At 31.1% G+C, this 20712-nt stretch overlaps 2 protein-coding genes across 2 annotated transcripts; both read left to right on the forward strand.

Annotated features, from left to right (window-relative positions):
- Positions 1-5705: 5705 nt before the first annotated feature.
- LOC100791720 (uncharacterized) lies at positions 5706-9456 on the forward strand. Its single transcript, XM_006597420.4, has 2 exons — positions 5706-7148; positions 8850-9456. Exons 1-2 carry the CDS (start codon positions 6433-6435, stop codon positions 9067-9069), a joined length of 936 nt encoding a protein of 311 aa, XP_006597483.1. The 5' UTR covers positions 5706-6432; the 3' UTR covers positions 9070-9456.
- A 1362-nt stretch (positions 9457-10818) lies between these two features.
- Positions 10819-14941, forward strand: LOC102660822 (pentatricopeptide repeat-containing protein DOT4, chloroplastic). The gene has a single exon (XM_006597421.4). It carries the CDS (start codon positions 11512-11514, stop codon positions 14131-14133), a length of 2622 nt encoding a protein of 873 aa, XP_006597484.1. The 5' UTR covers positions 10819-11511; the 3' UTR covers positions 14134-14941.
- The last annotated feature ends 5771 nt before the right edge of the window (positions 14942-20712 follow it).

Here is a 20712-nt window from a genome sequence, read left to right on the forward strand (position 1 = left end):
TATCCTAATAGACAAAAAATGTTTTGTCCTTGTTAGCATGATCGTTATCTAAAAGAAAATTATTTATTAAAATAAACATTGTGGGTTTGTGCCAACAGTTTAATGTTATATACCAATTTCGATATCAACAAAATTGTCTCCTGAAATTGTAAGAAGATACATATAATTAATTTAAATAAATAAATATAAAATTATATATAATTTGAATTTAAGAGGAAGATAGTATTTTTTTTATCATGTTATTGGCATGGAGAGTAAATTTTAAAAATTAAAGAGAATTAATATAAACGTATAAAATGATAAGATTTGAGATTAATATTTCCTTGTTAGTAGTACTTGCATAAGGAATTATCTTAAAATTACTTAAGAAAGATATCCAAAATAGATCCTTATTCTCTATCTCATAACGGAGGTTCTGTGGTTCCATAATTCATTCCGTCGAGAAAGAAATGAAATTTGATTTGTGAGAAGATGTGAATTTATGATTAATGCACAATGGATATATGAGGCTCTAGGCATTGGAGTCAACTAGTAGTCACATGCGATTGTATTGGCTGTGCCCCGCCACTGGTTTCACATCGCATGCCAATTGTTTTAGACCTCACTATTAGCTGCAAACCTCTATGCCCTACCATCACTCATCACCTTATATATGTAGGCCCCCATTTTGATTCTAACTTCAATTTGCTAGGTAATCACATATCCATTTTTTTGGAGCAAATGATAATCCGTGTATTCAGAATACTGATTAAAAAATTAACAGAAGAAAAACATTTATTAAGATATATAAAATTGTATTATTTTTCATTTTTTTTTATGTTTTCTATAATCTTAACAATAAATAGTTTTTTTTTTTAAATTTTTGTGTCAGTATCTTTAGAGAATTGGTTTAGGAATTAAAATGAAAAAAATATTTATTATAAAAATTATAAAAAAACATAAAAAAATCATAAATAACACAATTTCAGGCATCTTATTTTTTTTTCTTTTTAATTCCTTGACTAATACCCTAAAAACACTTGCTATCATTTGTTTTAATTTTTTTAATCAATGTATTAAAGACAACAATTAACAAGACCCTTATTTTAATTACTCAGCCATCTTAATATTTAATTATATATATTATGACATCAACTATCAATGCTACTCGCTTACCCAAAAATATCTTATACATTTTCTACCATCGACGTTTTTGTAGGTTAGAGTTGATAAATCCAATTTAATAGAAAAGCACCAAGAGATTAAAGGGGCAAAATACTCAAAACCATCTTCTCTGCATAGCATTTGCCTTTTCGTTCTTCGAAGGTTTAGTACTGAATTTAAAAGAAACCCCTCTAATTATACTATAGTGAGCTGTATATATCAACAAAAAAATATATGTCTAATGTATTAAATGATTTATAAGTAGAAGTGGATCCCCTTGCGTACATTATATAAATACAACCGGTATTATATCTAGTATTCCCAGTTTTGTCAACTTAAATTGGTACGGTAAGTATTTCTTTATTTTAAAAACAAAGACAATTTTGTTTATTACTCATGCATGGATCCACTTAAGAAAACAAAGAATTTAGGTAGTGCCAAGAAATTTCTGTATTATCAGGTTGATTTTCAAAGGCAGGTTTTTTTTTTTAGAATTTAGTTTTTTAAAAAACATTCTCCACCTAACCACTACTATTATACCACTAATATTATCATTGTCATCATCATTTCAACTATAATCGCAATTATCATTACTTCAATTATTATTGTCATCATCACTACTGTTAGCATTATATATTTTTATTATATGATTGTGTTATTTTTTAATGAATTTATTTTTATTATAAAAAATTATATATTTCAAAGTTTTTACCATTTTATTTTTTAGCAGATTTAATTATTTTTTTATTTTTAATTATTTTTATATGTCTATTTTTTTTACATTACATTATTTAACCGTGAAAATACATAAGATAGAACAGTTAACTTATTTTATTCATTTTTAATTTACAAAAAAAATTTAAAAACTAAAAAATAAATCTAAAACTCAAAATTCAAAAACTATAAAACTAAAAACTCAAAATTAAAACTAATTTTAATTTATTAAAATTTTAAACTAAAAATGGAAAATCACCCCGATGGACGGAAACTAAATATAGACATATTGGAATTTTTATATGTTTTTTCTTGGTGGACTTTTCGTTGATATCCTGTTTTTTTTTTACGTTAATATCCTGTTCTTTTCCTAATCTAACCTTGACCGATAAATTTGCTTTTGCCATTATTAGTTAGGCTTCTTTTAAATAATGATGACATGCATTCCCACAAAATATATCATTGTCAAAGTAAATAGTAAATTCATAATGTCAAAAATATAGAAGATACTTGCCATATGATCAACTCCAAAGAGTAGGAAATCACGAATGGGCAATAATTGAATGTCAGTGGAAACCAGATCCTTTTGCAAGTAATTAAATAAATTCATCAATTAATTACAACAAAAAATTGAGTCTAACACCAATTTTTAACTCATTTTTTACGTAATCATGCACAAAGTCAGTTTGATACAAGGAGCATAATCGCACATAACTAATATTGCATTAGACTATTCCTGGATCCCATTGAAGACCAATGCTCAAGGTTGCATGCATATATTGTGGGATAATTTCATGGACAGCATCCACAATATGGTCTAAAGTCTAAATGTTTGAAGTTTTGAATATTCTATCTCACAGAAAAATTCAACTTCTCATAAATTAAAAGACGAACTTATATTACACCTACGAGGAAGCCATCAGCAAAAGGGCATGTATAGCTACAATTTCTTTAAAACAAATTGTACTCACACTTCACGTACTTTCTTTAAATTTACATGATTTTGTTTAATTTTACAACAATCTTTTTATAAGAAAAATATCCAATGTAATTTTTTTAAAGTGATAAAGGTTTTAGTTAATATATTTCAAATACTCATATATATATATATATATATATATATATATATATATATATATATATATATATATATATATATCGAAAAAAAGACAGAAATATCATGTAAATGTCAAAGAAACTACAAGAGGTGTAAGGAGTATATCACCAAACTCAAGGATTGATTGGTGTTAGATTTTCTCTTTCTCGTATGTTTCAATTACTTTATTTTAAGGACTTTTTAAGCATTTTTCAGAATACCAAACTAAAATATTTTACAACTATGTTAAGTTGAAACCTGGATACTACCTCTTTCAGTAGCATTAATACCAAACTATAATATTCTTTCAATTTGCATGAAAAAATCAAAGCAAGCCTCTGATGTTGTTGCGGTTATCACCTATGCTTTCTTCTACATTTGGGTTAGAAGAAACAAAATTAAATTTGACAATCTCTCTATTAGCCTCAATTCTGTCATTTATCAGGATCATCCTCTAAAGGCCCCTCGAGCAATTCTATTAAAGACTTCTGCATCTTTAAATATTTCTCTGTTGTGAGCCACCCTGGGAATAATGACAGTATATATTAAGAGGCTTTTATGCAGACCCCCATCTATCCCGTCGATTAAATGCAATACCGACCGCACGCCTCCCTCACCACTCACTATGTATTGGTACGACAAAAATGATTTTTTTTTTATAAAAATAATAACAAAAATAGGAGATTGAGTTAACATTAATTTGCTTGTTTTTCTTTTAGTAATGGATCCTGTTTCTAATTTTCCCATAAAATCAAACAATAAATACTTTTTATAAAACTCATTATTCATTAAATAATTATTTATTAGAAATTAGATGTTTAAATTATGGTGAAAAAATATTTTTTGGCCTCCCTTTTAATATATTCTTGGATTCGTCCCCAACCGACGGTGTGATGAAGGGCTGTCCTTGGGTGGCTGGCGCCTGGCTGGGGTGGCTTCTTCATAGACAACAACATGATCTTCAATCCCTCATTCATGCCTTTTCTAATTCTCTTTCGGTTCCTTGGAACCTTTACAACAAATGGCTAAATTGTATTAATTCCACTAATAATATTAGTTTTAGATTATCTCACATTTACCGTGAAAGCAATGCTTGTACTAACAAACTTGTTTCATACTAGATATATTTGGCGGGACTTAGTGTTATCTTGGACACATGTGTAAGATTATTAGGTCTCCATCTTGAGGGTTTCATAATTTTTAAAAAAATCTGAAGAATTTTTTTTTATTAATCTCATTTTGGTGAACTTTTTAATATATAAGAGTTTTGTGTATTATTTTTTTATAATTGAATTTATAAATTTATAAAAAAATTTGTCAATAAATTATTTGTAAAATATATTTTTATTGTTTAGAGATTTTTTTTTTTAATTTTTGCTCCAAGTCCCAAAAATATCCTAGACTGCACTAGTGGGACTAGCAGCATCTTTTGTTTCTCAGCAACTCCTTAGGTACAAGAATGGACTCCCTTCGTATAGGTTCCTATAGTTTCTCTTCCTTGGTATGGTTTAACCCTCTCAAGTGTTTTGTTGTCATACTTTTTTGGATTAATATATTTCAAGATGAGTTTTAGGTGCAATATGAGATGTCAACATAGATGAGATGTCTACCTTTAATGGTTTGCTTGATCTCACCTTCTTTTGCCTAAAAAAAAAAATAATACAAGTATTTTAATTTATACAATTTACGAGTAATTTTCAGTTTTTATTAATACTTTTAATATAACTCAAAAATCAAATATAAAAGATGGTGTATTTTAAAATTTAAATAACAACATTCAAAGAATAATGTCACTTTGCAATTTATTAATTATTTACTTATTATAACCTAAAATCAAATAAAAAAGTAGTGTGAATATATTAAATAAAGAAGTTCAAAATTCTTAATGTTAATTTTTTTTATCTTTTAATATATTCTAAAAAAATAATAAATGACACAGATAATATTAGATAAAGATAAATTTGAATTAAATTTTATACGAATAAGAAACTTTTAATTTTAATAGTATTTTTATTATTTCAATTTAGGCAGTAAAAAAATATTATGATTTAAAATTAAATTTAAAAAATGTTGCATAAAAATAAGGAGAGTGAAAGAAAAATTTCTTTTTCTTAAAGTTACGTTGAAAAGAAAATCATTAGGATCAACCCCTTGATGACGAGTTCGAGTAACACATGAGATTGCAGGTTCTGACCAAAGTGTAATTATTGTGTAGAAAAAATTACAACAAAAAAATAAGAAAAACAATATAGATAAGTAACTGCCTCATACTCTGAATTATAACTTAGATTTAATTGTGAAGTTCATAATTTGCCAAACTTGTAACAACATAAAAAGAAAAACAAATTAACAACACATGAACACAACAACAACACGCGCCCGCATAAAAGAACAAATGAACAACATACACACAATGATGAAAATAATATTAACTAACGACAAACACACAAAAGAAAACAACAAATTAACAACATACACAGATAAAGGGAACACATTAATGGATAATATTCACTCTTCTGAGCCTCTGGCTAACATATTAGTGGCCAGTAGTAAAAAATGGATGTGTCCAAAAGAATTTTCTTGTTAGTAAGCAATTTTTAAGGTCCATGAAAATTTATCCTACTTCACCACAGCCATCAGTTAAGGTTCTGGTTACGGCACTAGCATAGCATGTAAAGTAGACACACATCACATACACACTCCACCCACTTGCGGTTACAACCTCCACTCATCACAAACTCTTCCGTGTCCCAGATAACATTTAATGAGAATTTTCTGCAATTAATAATTAATTAATAGTAATAAATAAATACTTATCCTTTGTAGGAGTATACATCCGAATCTATCTTTTATCAATAATTTATGTAATAATAATTAGCAAGACCCTTAATGTAACAGTAGGTGGATTTCTGTTAGAATTGTCCAATAAAGACAAAGTAACCCTTTTATTTCACTGACCCAAATCATCTAATGATTCAATTGCACTGAAAAATAAAAATCCTTGCCTTTCCCAATTAGCATTTTATTCACCTAACCCATTTCCTATTTTATTTCCCCACTTAAAATGATATTTTTTTCTTCTTCCACTAACCTGTTGAACTGAAGCAAGCCACGCAGGGTTTACCTGGCGTGGGTTGGATTGAAAGTTGAAACATATCCTACTTGAGATAGTTTGTGGAATTTAATATTTTGAGGTAAACCCCATCACTTTGCGGCTATTTGGGGGCTTGTTTCTCTGGAGAGTGAGGTCATCCATCTCATAGGTGACACCCCAAGTTTCCATTTATTTTAAATTGATTATTTGTGAGAATATCTGCTCAAATCAGGAAGTGGGTCGTTGCAAGATATGTATTTTCCACCTTTCATTTGATCACATTGTTCATCCTCTCTATTTTTTTTTAAAGGAGCGTTTTAGGTGGGGTTTGTACTGTGGCATTGTTTGAAGTATCTTTTTAGGTTTTTGGTTGAACGAATTGTTAATGGATCAAAACACAAGCGAGGGAAGAGGTGAGGTATTGGGTCCGGTTTATGAAGGGGAAGATGGAAATTTGAGTAATTTGGTTGAAGGGGTTGTAGTTGTAATTGATGCTGTAGATGGGAACAGCTTGGGTGGAAGAGTTAGTATAAGTGAAGAAGCTGGAACTTCAGGAGAGGTTGGCAAGGATTTCGGATCTGATATGGAGCTAGAGGAGGGGATTGAGGAAGTTAAGGATCAGGACAATCATGATCAAGAAAATATCAGTGATGATAAATTGCTCGAGGTTGATCAGGGAACTAGTTATAATTCAAACCATTTGGTTAATCAAGTAGTGATTGAAACTGTGGTTGCAATTGAGTCTGTTCAGACTAAGTATGTCACTGAAGATAATAGGAAATTGGAAACAAAAGTTGATGAATCGGGGTTGAGCATGGTATCCATGAAAGCACCAGAAGGGGTGTCTGAAACTGATAAAGATTCACGTGTGATTGATATAAAGTGCAGCAGCTGCAAAAAGGTTTATGAGGATTCTGAAGGTGAAAGGGTTTGTAGGATTTGCCATCTGACTTCTGTGCAATCATCGGATGAAACAACTGTTGGCACCGCTAGTAGTGCTACAAGTGCAGACTTGATTCAGCTTGGTTGTGCTTGTAAAGATGAGCTAGGCATTGCACATGTTCATTGTGCTGAGGCGTGGTTCAAGCTTAAGGGGAACAGGTATATTGTCTTGCCTAATATCAGTTTAATTGTAGTTTGTAGATAAACAATAACATTTGTGTGTTTTTGAGGTTTTGTGTTGAAGCTTTCAACATTGATCACGTTCCTGATGTTGTCTACTTATTTTGAATTCCTAAATATGTTGGAATTTTTAAGTTCTTTTTACTGAATTATCCAGTTTGGCACAATTTCTGGAAGCAAATATTTCTCTTGCCCTATTTGTTGCTCTGTGTTTGTGGGTGCTGCAGTTACCTTGATCATATGGAACATTTTATCATTTCAACAATAATATTGGATGGGTTTTATCATTTTGCCTTTCCATGACTTGTCTTTTAAAATCTTTTGAGGTCAGTGGCATCCTTATAAATGTGTTGATTGTGCTCTTAGACCAGAACAGAATTTTCCAATATCATTTTTAGCTTTTAAAATCCTTTTTAGATTCATGCCTGGGCTTATGCTTGATTTTTCCTTGATAATTAATTTGAGGTCAAGCTCGTTGCATTGACTTTGCTTGTCATTGCCATTAGGGAACTAGTTAGTGTAGCACACTGCTATTTGCCTTGGATCGGTACATCTCTAGTTGGAGAACAGCTAGCATCATTACTGCACTCAGACATAGCTGTACAGTGCATATCAGTAGCCATCAGCCTATTTGGAATTCCTATAGTTAAGGAGTGAGTTGGACAAATGCGTCCGACTGCCAGTGGATTTTCCTCGTTTAGGATGTAAGATTATGGGTTAGACATAAACATGATTAGCAATTTGCTCCTAGTGTTTGTGAGTTGAGCTTAATTGACATCCATATGATTCTGTCAAGTCCTAGTTTGTAAACTAGCAAATTATTGCATTTGATTGTGATATTGGTGTCGGTTATCCTTGATATTTGAGAAAGTGCTCTTGTAACTGTCTTGGTGAAGATTCTTTTGGATCTGATTTTTCTCTGTTCAGATGACATATGGGGCATGGACTAGGAAAATGAAGTTTATACTTTTATCACCACAAAATGAATTTTACATATGGCAAAATTTATCATTTTTATTAGATATCTTGGGGACACATTCATCAATCCCTTTTTCCCAGAACGAAATGTGAACTAAATTTTCATTGAATAAAGGAGTCCCATGTCATTGTCAAGTGAGAACCATTGTATTATAATCTAGTATAACTGGTCCTTGTCAATCATAATTCTTGTACCTTATATAGAGGGCTACTCTGGATCTTCAGCAATCGAGCACTTATTCAATAAGAGCTTATCACGTGAAAGCTCATTCTTGAGTTTGGAAAGATATTATTTTGATAACTTTCTCCGTAAAACTTAATGTTATAGTTCTATTTTTTAGTGCCAAATTTGAAAAATGGTTCCTTCTCAATGTCAAGTGATGCCTAGTCTAAATTACACAAACCTCCCATTTTATTTTTTTACATTTACACTAACCTCCCTTTAGGGGAGCCCAATGTAGTGTTTTTCAAATAATTAGAGGGGTGTCAATGTATATTCTTAAAAAGCTAAGGGGGGTAAATGTAATGTATAAGGAGGTGTTTGTGTATATTTTTAAATAACTAAGGGGAGGTTAGTGTAGGAATAAATAAAGGTAGGAGACGGTTGTGTAATTTCATGAAACTTTAGGAGATGTTAGTCTAATTTACTCTATTATCTATTATCAAATAAATTATTGATATTAGCTACTTTATTAACCACAGGTTATGTGAAATATGTGGTGAGACTGCAGAAAATGTTTCGGGTGTTACTAATTATGGATTTATGGAAAAGTGGAATGAAAGAAGATTCATGGACGACGATGGCAACTCATCCCACAGGTTTGGTGGATGCTGGCGAGGACAGCCATTTTGTAACTTCTTGATGGCATGCCTGGTAATAGCATTTGTTCTGCCATGGTTTTTCCGTGTAAATATGTTCTAGCTGGTGAATCAAGCTCTATTATTCTTGCCTTCAATTCTTCATACTCGCTGAGTATAGTGAGTGGCTGATTGGTTTCTGCTATACATGCTATGATGCATCACCGGCCACCACATTTTAGTGGGATGTTAATGCTTAACCACCTGTCCAAGTTGACATTCTGAGGGTGTGTGCCATGAAGATGTGAAGCTTACATGTAAAGAAATTACCAGCTCTGGTTGCATTCTTTGGAGAGTGTGTTGTTCTGAGGTATATACATGCACAGAGAGTATTTTACATTTGGTGGCAATAGATCTTATTTGTAAGAGTTAAGTTAGGAGTTTGCTGCAAAACAAACACAAAGTAAAGGTTCCTTACTCATTTTCACTTATTTTACTTGTTTTTAGACAATATTTTGGTTTTATTTGGCTCCATGTCATCTTAATATAGTTTCAAGTATAATCGAGTTTATCAAACGTTGGTTAGCTATATTTGGAACGTCGAATTTACACAAATTGCTAAAGCCTACGTATTCCTTTATGAAGTTGTTAAAACAAAATTTAATTTAGATGTATTGATAGTGCAAAGTTTTTTTTTTTTTTATTATTTTCTAATCACATGTCACTGTATATAATAAGTTTTTTTTATATAATAATTATCTTAAAAATCATCTCAATAATTATTTTTGATTGATTTAGGATGTAAAATATTTGTACGGTTGATGCAAATTAAGAATAAAACTAAAAAAAATCAAGAATACCAAATTGATGATAATCAAAATAGATATTTATATCTTAAGGAATTGATTCTAAGTTAATCTTTGCTAAAAAAAATCCATTTTTAATATCTTAAATATATATTGGTTTAGAATTATTAAAAAGTTGGATTTGACTCCGAACGCACAAGAATAAAGTACAATAATAATCATTAATTCAAAAAATTAATGATGATTAGTTATAACAATCAGTTCCTCGATATTGCTTTGATAACTAAAATAAGCTATTTGATTACTTCCCTTATCAATTAGCGAACCTAATTAAGCTTTTCAATCCTAACATTTAGAGAGGATACGATAATTTAAAATAGTAATTATTTGCAGTAAAAAATAGTAATTATTTAAATAATATTTTTATTTTTATTTAATTATGAACAATATCGGTAATGAACTAATTTTCTTATGATTTACTGAAAATTATCTTTTAATTACTGTTTTTATTACAAATTTAGTAAAAATAATGATTAAAACATAACAAATGATAAAGAAGTTAAAATCATAACTGCTTATATTAAATTAAATTAATTTTTATATTTTTTGGTATTAAAAATATGTTTTATTGACTTTTTTTTATTAATCTTTCGTCAACATAATTAGTCACAGTCAACTGTTTTTTTATATATATATAAACCTACCATGTTTAATATTAAAGAATTTAATTTAATTGATTGAACGAAATGTATGAATTATCGTAAATTTAATATAGTTTTTGATTCCCATAAATAAATAAATATAGACCTACAATTTCAATATCTAGGAGAAAAAACGATATTTAGGTGGATCACTTTTATAAATGATCCATCATGCACCAAATTTATAACGGTTAGATTTTGCTAAGGTCCAAAGTCTTATCACAGAATGTTCCTGCCAAATTATCTCCTTTCCTTCACGTCTGCCGTTGCGCTCCAGCTATCTTGGAACCAATCGGACATCACAATCAAAATATTGCAAACATTCCATTTTAATTTCATTGGACCAATTATGGCTACCAACCAAAAACGTTACAGCTTACATACTCAAAATAAAAATCGAAGAATCCTTTGGTGATTTAAGAAACAATAGCATGAAACCAGTGGGTTCCTCTATCTGGCTATCACAAAAAATAAAGATTTTTGTACTTCTAAAAAACTTAAGGTTGAGATCGAAGATTGTAACCTAACCCAAAGCCACGAGGACTGGCCATGGTGGCGTGTAGGACAATGTCACCGACGCCGCGTGGGGGCGAGGTTCAAGTCGAGCAGCCACGTGGCGGTTGCGACTAGAGGACCCGACGGTGTTGCTTTGGCTAGAACTTGCGTTCTTAACATTATCGAAAGGAAGAGCGAAATTAGTCTTCGCCTTGTGGCCGCAAAACTCCCGTGTGAAGGAAATTAACACAAGAAGACATAGGTCGGATAAAATCTTCGAAGGAAGCTGTTGACCGATGATGTAAGGGGGTTCGGCGATGACGGAGCGTGGCGGCAACAGCAACCATGAAGGAAGGGAAGGAGGAGATGATTTGGTAGAGAGAGTCCATGGTAACACTTTGCTCCGTAGCTAAATCTAATTATTGTAAATTGTCCTAGGCACAGTAAAAAAAACGCTAAAGATACAAATATGCATAATGCAATAACTTAAAACATATTTAAATCTTCAAACTATTATAAAAACTAAATTGCGGATAGCACTCGCTGGAGAACAGAGACAGGACAATGTTGTTGACAATGGCGAAAAGCATAACGAACTTCGGCACCTACTCGACTTGTAACTGTCATACAAGTGAAGCCAACTATGCCAAACCTCGTAATTGTTTCATCTTCTTCCAACAACCTTCAAGAAAATACTTTTTATCTTCATACTTGGATGTTCCTCGTAGTAGCACTAGGGTCGGTGCCTTTGCCAAGTTGGACGAAAACACCAAAATTTGCAAATTCTGCGAGGTGGGTGATCTCAGAAATGCCGTGGAATTGCTCAGAATGTCCCAAAAATCGGAGCTTGACTTGAACGCTTACTCTTCTATCTTGCAGCTCTGTGCTGAGCACAAGTGTTTGCAAGAGGGTAAGATGGTTCATTCAGTTATCTCCTCCAATGGCATACCAATTGAAGGGGTTTTGGGTGCAAAACTAGTATTCATGTATGTGAGTTGTGGAGCTTTAAGAGAAGGGAGACGGATATTTGATCATATTCTCAGTGATAATAAGGTTTTTCTGTGGAATCTTATGATGTCTGAATACGCAAAGATTGGCGATTATCGTGAAAGTATATATCTTTTTAAGAAAATGCAGAAACTGGGAATTACAGGGAATTCTTATACGTTTTCATGTATCTTGAAGTGTTTTGCTACTTTGGGAAGGGTAGGCGAGTGTAAAAGAATCCATGGGTGTGTTTATAAACTGGGCTTTGGTTCTTATAATACTGTTGTTAACTCTCTAATTGCGACTTACTTCAAAAGTGGAGAAGTTGACAGTGCACACAAGTTGTTCGATGAATTGGGTGACCGAGATGTTGTGTCCTGGAATTCTATGATAAGTGGGTGTGTGATGAATGGTTTTTCCCACTCTGCACTTGAGTTTTTCGTTCAGATGCTCATTTTGAGGGTTGGTGTGGATTTGGCTACCTTGGTTAATTCTGTTGCGGCTTGTGCAAATGTTGGTAGTCTTTCATTGGGGAGAGCACTTCATGGACAAGGAGTGAAAGCTTGTTTTAGTAGGGAAGTTATGTTTAACAATACCTTACTAGACATGTATTCAAAATGTGGTAATTTAAATGACGCAATTCAAGCTTTTGAGAAGATGGGTCAAAAGACTGTTGTCTCTTGGACTTCATTAATTGCTGCTTATGTAAGAGAAGGTCTATATGATGATGCAATAAGGTTATTCTATGAAATGGAAAGCAAAGGGGTTAGTCCAGATGTTTATTCCATGACTAGTGTCCTTCATGCTTGCGCTTGTGGCAATTCATTGGATAAAGGAAGAGATGTACACAATTACATTAGAAAGAACAACATGGCCTTGTGCTTGCCTGTGTCTAATGCTCTCATGGATATGTATGCAAAATGTGGAAGCATGGAAGAAGCTTATTTAGTCTTCTCTCAAATTCCAGTTAAGGACATTGTCTCGTGGAATACCATGATTGGAGGTTATTCAAAAAACTCTCTTCCTAATGAAGCTCTTAAACTTTTTGCTGAGATGCAAAAAGAATCAAGACCTGATGGTATTACAATGGCTTGCTTACTTCCAGCTTGTGGAAGCCTAGCTGCTCTAGAGATAGGCAGAGGGATACATGGATGCATACTGAGAAATGGTTACTCATCAGAGTTGCATGTAGCTAATGCACTTATCGATATGTATGTAAAGTGTGGGTCACTAGTTCATGCACGATTGCTCTTTGATATGATTCCTGAGAAGGATTTGATCACTTGGACTGTTATGATTTCCGGGTGTGGCATGCATGGGCTTGGAAATGAAGCAATCGCCACTTTCCAAAAGATGAGGATTGCAGGTATTAAGCCTGATGAGATTACCTTCACTTCTATACTTTATGCTTGCAGTCATTCTGGATTACTGAATGAGGGGTGGGGATTTTTTAATTCTATGATAAGTGAATGCAACATGGAGCCCAAGTTAGAGCACTATGCTTGCATGGTAGATCTCCTGGCCCGCACTGGAAATCTTTCGAAGGCCTACAACTTAATCGAGACAATGCCAATTAAACCAGATGCTACAATTTGGGGTGCCTTGCTTTGTGGGTGCAGGATCCATCATGATGTGGAGCTAGCAGAAAAAGTGGCAGAGCATGTTTTTGAGCTAGAGCCAGACAACGCAGGATATTATGTACTTCTGGCCAACATCTATGCAGAGGCAGAAAAGTGGGAAGAAGTAAAGAAGTTACGCGAGAGGATTGGTAAGCGGGGACTAAAAAAGAGTCCAGGCTGTAGTTGGATAGAGGTCCAAGGAAAATTTACTACCTTTGTTTCTGCAGATACTGCACACCCTCAAGCCAAAAGTATATTCTCATTACTGAATAATTTGAGAATAAAAATGAAGAATGAAGGTCATTCTCCTAAGATGAGGTATGCCTTGATTAATGCAGGTGACATGGAGAAGGAAGTAGCTTTGTGTGGGCACAGTGAGAAGTTAGCTATGGCTTTTGGTATATTAAATTTGCCGTCTGGGAGGACTATTAGGGTTGCCAAGAATCTACGAGTATGTGATGATTGTCACGAGATGGCAAAGTTCATGTCCAAGACAACCAGAAGGGAAATTATCTTGAGAGATTCAAATCGGTTTCACCATTTCAAGGATGGTTTCTGTTCTTGCAGAGATTTCTGGTAAATAAATTGTTGGAGAAATTCAATTGAGGGGAAGTCATAGTGATATCATATCAATTTACCCCTTTCATGAATAAATCTTATGTCAATCAGTGTTGTACAATGCATTTATTAATAAGGATAGGGAGTCAATGCCAAGCATAAGATGGATCAAGGAGAGTCATACTTGTGCTGTATCAGAGGTATAGACTCTTGGTTTAACAGTCGCGTCAGAGGCAATTTACATGTTAGACTCCTGTATGACATTACCAGATTTTGTCAAACACAGATAACCCATCGACATTTGTTTATGTGGATTTGATTTTAGAAAGAAAAAAATTACTGAGGGGATCTCTGATTGGAGTTGAGAAGCAGTATGTTTTCATGGAAAATAGATTATCGGAATATTGCAATTTGGGGGAGACACAGGGGAAGGTCTCAGTTTGCCTGGAGAATCCAATCGTCATTTGTGATTTCTGCCAATGTTAATCCTTCTTATCTCTTGAGAAGGGAATCAAACAGAGACTGGCCATTGAAATGCTATTGTAATGCTGAGGAGTTTCTCTGTAGTTAAATGCTATTTCGATGCAAAATCTTCTCCCTTGCAATCTGATGCAATTGCAAAATTTATGGATTCATATTAGGTGCCTAAAGGATAAGATGTTTAGCTTTTTTAAGTCATTTATGCATTATCAAGTGAAATCATGAATATTGCTAGAATGCTAGTGCATTGTTAAATTTCTTTAACTTTTGATTTACTGATTTTGGTTGACTATGTTCTAGATATACTAACATATTCATTCACATGGTAACTTAAGCATTGCCTTTTTGAACATGGCATGTTCTATCTTCTTCCTTTCCCTCCAAAGTTCTTGGACTACACATATATTTCCCATTGAGGCTTTGCTGCAATGATTAATTGTCATCAGGCATCCATGATAAACTAATACCAATGACTAAGGTTGTATAAACTAAAAATACACCCATGAAACTGAGATCTAAAAACATCTAACAATACAACCTAAGGTGGGGAAGTCCTGTCCTCAAGTGGGGACTTGTTTATAATGATTAGAAAAGTTAGGAAAGAGTTGCTAATGCTGATGGATATTGACAACCACGTCCATCACACATGTAACGATTTGTTTTTAAGGGGAAAAAATATAATAAATAATGGAACTACTTGAGTGCTGCCAAAAAATTAAATGAAACAATTATATTTTCAAAGCTAGCTAGCAGCACTAAGTAATTGTATTCACAACAAAGTCCAGATGATCAGAGAAACAAGTTTCTCACCTTACTTTTAAACTGGTTGAGGCGTGGATATGCTTATATAATTACCCAATTCTGTTGAAGATTACAATTCTAAAAACAATATGAAATTGTGAACTAATAATCGGCTCTCACGGACACAAACAAAGGCATTGTAAGATGGGCATGTGGTGAAACAAAATACTAATCTGACATATGATGAATAATGGATTTAACAGTCCATTTTAGTATTTAGTATCTAATGTAACGTGGAAAATGAATCTGTGTGGAAATTTATTTATTTACTTAAATCATGGTAGCTCGACAACTCATAACCAACCACCTAACAGTAGCACAGGCCATAAAACTGAACCAGAGTCAGACATCCACAATTATACATTTATCATTCCCTAGTGCTAGTAGCTTATGAGTTGATATTTCTGTTCCTTTTTTTTTCCATTTAAATGAACAAAGTTTTGATTTGGTTAATAACTCAATGACTTTTTTCATACTAATTAATTTGTGCATCACGTGAATCTGTGCAACAATTCAAGGCCAATCTAAAAATAGATGATATGTGAGCTAATATGTCATCAATATGATCCTCGTGTTGTTTTACCAAATTAGAATCCACAAATTCCATGATTGAATTCGGCATTGAGTTACTAATCCAATTTTTCAAGGTCAATCTACTGCAATGCAAATATATCATCTGTTTAGCTTCTTCCCTTCGAAAAAATTTCGATTAACATAATCCTATATAGTTGTACACATCTCCTTTGGCAATTGGCATAAATGATCCCCTTTGATCAGTACTCGCCCTCTTTTTCTTTTCATGATCACTACTCTGCATGTCAATAAATAAACTCTCTTTGGCAAGCATATCAATACTCTGCAACGAGTTTAAATTCTTTATTAGGAGATATAATAATAAACTCACTTTTATAACTCATACTCTGCATGTCAATACTCACCCTTTTTTTCTTGTAATGCACAGACTCGCCCTCTTTTTCTTGTAATGCACATAAATTATTAAAGTTATAAAAGTGAGTTTATTTTTATAACTCCTAATTAAGAATTTAAACTCGTTGTGATCACTGATCAATAGAAAAGGGATTTTTTCTCAAGATGAATTTTCGCACGATCTTGTTATGTACAAATCTTGTGTTTATCTCTCTGTGATGAATGATTTGTTAAACATCCACCAGGGAAAGATCATGAAAAAAAGGCTTAAAAGTTAAAACATTCTTATTAATATGAAAAACTCAGTTTCTTTTCATTGGATATTATACTAAGTATCGGATCGATATATCAATGTTTTCAACTACTTTATTTGCATTGTAGTTCTAGCAGATTAGGAAGGCCATATACCATATCAAATGGAAGAGTGCCCTGAGAGAGAATTTTGTGCAACATACAGACAGGTATGATAATGTTAAAATGTTTTGAAGGAATGGGCAGTGTATCCAACCTGAAGGGCATATCATTGGGGAGAAAATAAGCAACGTGTTTGAATGAATATGCATAGCAGACATGCAAATTCGATCTTCTACCTTCGCTATTTGTTTCTTACAAGATCCAAAAAAATGCATTTGAAAGCTCATGAGGTCATCTAACTTGTTAAAAAAACGGTTCGAATAACTGTTATATGTCTTGGTTTAAGAAAGAAAGGGAAAATGAAAAAAAAAGAAGATAAAAGCAAGATAATATTTAAAGTGTTTATTAGAAGAGAAAACAAAAGAAAAGAAATATATTTTTATTTTATTTTTTATTCGTAGATATCAAACTTAACTAAAGTATTAGAAATCTTACAATAACTCTCACACACACTGATCGGTCTTTTTTTATTTATTATTTGATTCCATAGAAAGTAAAAAAAATAAAAATATGTATATTAAATAACATAAATATCCTTGACAGAAAAAGAAAAGCATGAAACGATAAAAATAATATGGTCTTTATACATCTAAGGTCATTCCACAACGGTGATTCTCTCTCAGTATTTAAGAAATAGGAGCAACGATTGTTCCGTATACCCCTTAGAGTAAAATCTTAAATAGGGCTGGGTGCTTTTAGAAGAATAGATGCCAAATACCATTTAGCAAATCAACCTATCACATCAAAACACGCTTTAATAAATAAAATAAAAATTAATTTACAATAGATTGAATAACCTTTGTTTTCATCCTTCTTTTTTTTTTACCTAATTTTTCTTTCTTTACTCACTTATTTACTTTCACTCTTCCTTTTTTTTCCCCCTCAACTAAACAGAGTGTTAATTTAGATCAATATACAGATTTTTAAAAAGATCCCACAAAATAATTATTTCGTAGAAATAAGAAATTGCCAAACACATGTCCAAGAATTGTACTCACACTTCTTGCTTCCGTTCGAACATGGGTTTAACTAAAGAAGACAATCACATTGATGACAGAATCAACCAACACTTGTACACGCGATGTGAGGAATTCCTGTTTCCTAATAGCTAGTTCATCACGTCCAAAATCATCTATTTTATAGTGGAATAAAGTGTTCACATGCAGTAAAAAAAAAAAAGTGTTCACATATGACTTATAATCGAAGGAAGCACGACAGCACAGTATTGTGGATTTTTCTGGAGGTGACAAATGCATGTAGCTTGTTTGAAGGGGAAACTATTTCAGTCTTTCCTTTTGATGCAAATTAAATACATTATTTAAGACAATTAAGTATATATTTCATTAGTAAGCTATGTGTAAATTTAGAAAAACAATAAATATGCTATTAAGGTGTTGGTGAAAGTATCACAATTTCCAAATTGTTGCCAACAAAATATAATATTGAAGCATGGTTAACTTAAGTGTCCGATGTCACCTGGTAAAGTATACACGTCCTTTGCCAAAGCTATTGAAGAAGAGTTCTAAATCTTACAATTCTTTGTATTGATGCCAAACAGCTGATAATTTAATGGCAAATGGTTCTAAATCTTCCGGGTCTCCTAAATTTTATTTTATTTTAGGTTAAATTACTCATTTATTTACTATAATTTTATTATTCATATTTTTTAAATTTTTATAGTTTGAAAGTAATTTTTTTAATCGTATAATTTATCTTTTAATCCTTATAATTTAAAAGTGATTTTTTAGTCCTTATAATTTGTACTTTATTTCTTTTTTAATTTTTACAATTTGAAAATGATATTTTTAATCCTTATAATTTATATGTTAATTACCTTTTAGTCCTTATTACAAAAATATATATAAAAATAATTAGTTACAAATTAGTTATAAATTATCAACTATTTTTTATTATAAATTATCTTGTGATAAATTGGTTACAAATTATTTGCTAATATTTTTGTAGTTAATTGTAATTGATAATATTACTCATATTTTGATGATAAAGACTAAAAGAGAATTAAAATATAAAATATATGAATTAAAAAGACCACTTTCAAATTATAAGTACAAAAATGAAATTAAAATAAAAATTATAAGGACTAAAAAAATTATTTCAAACTAAAAAAGAATTAAAATATAAACTATATGAACTAAAAGAGAATTAAGATGTAACTATATGGACAAAAAAACTACTTTCAAACTATAGGGATTAAAAAAGTACAAATCATAACAGTATAGGAACCAAATGAATAATTAAACCTTTATTTTATTTTTAAATGGACATCTTAAAATTTAATTTAATTTAATTTAATTATTAAATTTTATCCTTTTTTTAGTTTAACATCTATGGCCCTATAAATTTCTCAATCAAACTTATGAGTAATATCTCATTTAATAAAATTTTATTAAATAAACATTTAATTAAATTATTTATCCAAACGCATCTCAAGCTGAAAAGCATGCCAACCATGAGAGACACTCGAGAAAAAACAATCACGAAAATTTTCAAAATTAGATTAAATGGAGAAAAGTAGTTGCATAGTAGGTTAGTAGCTATACGTGACTTGAATGCTATTAAAGAACTAACTTAACTAACACCAGCTAATTATTATGTCATTTTTGATAATCAAGAAGCTATTATTCTTTTTCTAATGTCATCATAAAAACCTAATAGATCAATATTTTTAACTTGGGGGAAGTAAAATTAACAAAACCACGTGATAAGCGTGTGCCGATGGTACCTGATAAGCGGTTGCGAGACTGTTATATTTGTTATTGTATGTGTGGATGCACATTATGTTTTAATGTTTTTATTATAAAATTAAGTGAGGAATAAAATTTAATATAAAATTTTAGATTAATATAAAAATTATTTAAAATTACTTTAATTACAAATCAATTTTAAATTTAAATTATTTTATAACGTGAAATCAAACATATAAAATATATTTAAAATTATTTTTAAATGTAAAATCAATTCAATAACGTGAAATCAAACATATATTAAATATAAACCAGCTGAAAAATATTGATAGAATGGTAATTTGGAAAGAAGAATCTAGGTACTAACATTGACAAGTTGGATATATATAACAAAAAATGTAACAAGTTGGATATAGATTGATGAAATGATTAACATTATTACAATTAAAACTAATAGTCAAGAGGAAAAACTATTACATCATTATATAATTTTCAATTGAATAATATTTTTTTAAAATTTATTGTTGGATTGAAAGTTCTTTCCACATAAATTACATATGTAAAATTTCATATTAATCAAAAATCATTTACTACCTTATTCATATAAATTAAAATGGACGTAATACAAACATTTTAAAATATATTAAAATAAGAATCATTAGATTATTTTTTTTATTGTTATTTAATTTTGACAAAATTTGATATAAATAATTTTGATAATATGTATATATATAATTCAATGATTTAATCAATAAAAATCACATTTTATATCAAGTTATAAAAATAATATAATAATTATCAAAATTATACCGATATAATTTAATCTTCAATATTCAAATCATATGTATTAGTTTTGATAAGCCCCTAGCCCTACCAGGACTCCTCCAATAAAATCATTGCAACTTCAGTCGGTGCAACAGAAATAATAATTCTGGAGGCAATTGACAATTTAAGTTGACCAACTATTAAGCATATGATAGGGACCTATTGTAATGGAGGATTTGAATGCAAGAAGTGCACATTCATCCTTTCTCGATGTTCTCTCTAGTCATAGTAAAAATAGAGACGCTAGCATAGTTTAGCCACTTTTCTGAGCGCTAAAAATGATATTATACGTAATACTTCAGCCATTCCATTTCTTTGGTTGTTTAAAACTAATATACATAAAATAAGAAATATTTAATGAAATTAAAACATTATTATATTTAGACTAAAATGTCCTTGTTTAATATCTTAATTTTTTAAGCTTACACCACTAATAGTAAGTAAATGAA

The sequence above is a fragment of the Glycine max genome, chromosome 15, assembly GCF_000004515.6.
Source record: "Glycine max cultivar Williams 82 chromosome 15, Glycine_max_v4.0, whole genome shotgun sequence".
Lineage (NCBI taxonomy): Eukaryota > Viridiplantae > Streptophyta > Magnoliopsida > Fabales > Fabaceae > Glycine > Glycine max.

Coding starts and splice junctions, on each gene's coding strand:
- LOC100791720 (XM_006597420.4), top strand. CDS start 6,433: ATGGATCAAAACACAAGCGAGGGAAGAGGTGAGGTATTGGGTCCGGTT. Junction 7,149..8,849: donor TTCAAGCTTAAGGGGAACAG/GTATATTGTCTT, acceptor TATTAACCACAG/GTTATGTGAAATATGTGGTG.
- LOC102660822 (XM_006597421.4), top strand. CDS start 11,512: ATGTTGTTGACAATGGCGAAAAGCATAACGAACTTCGGCACCTACTCG.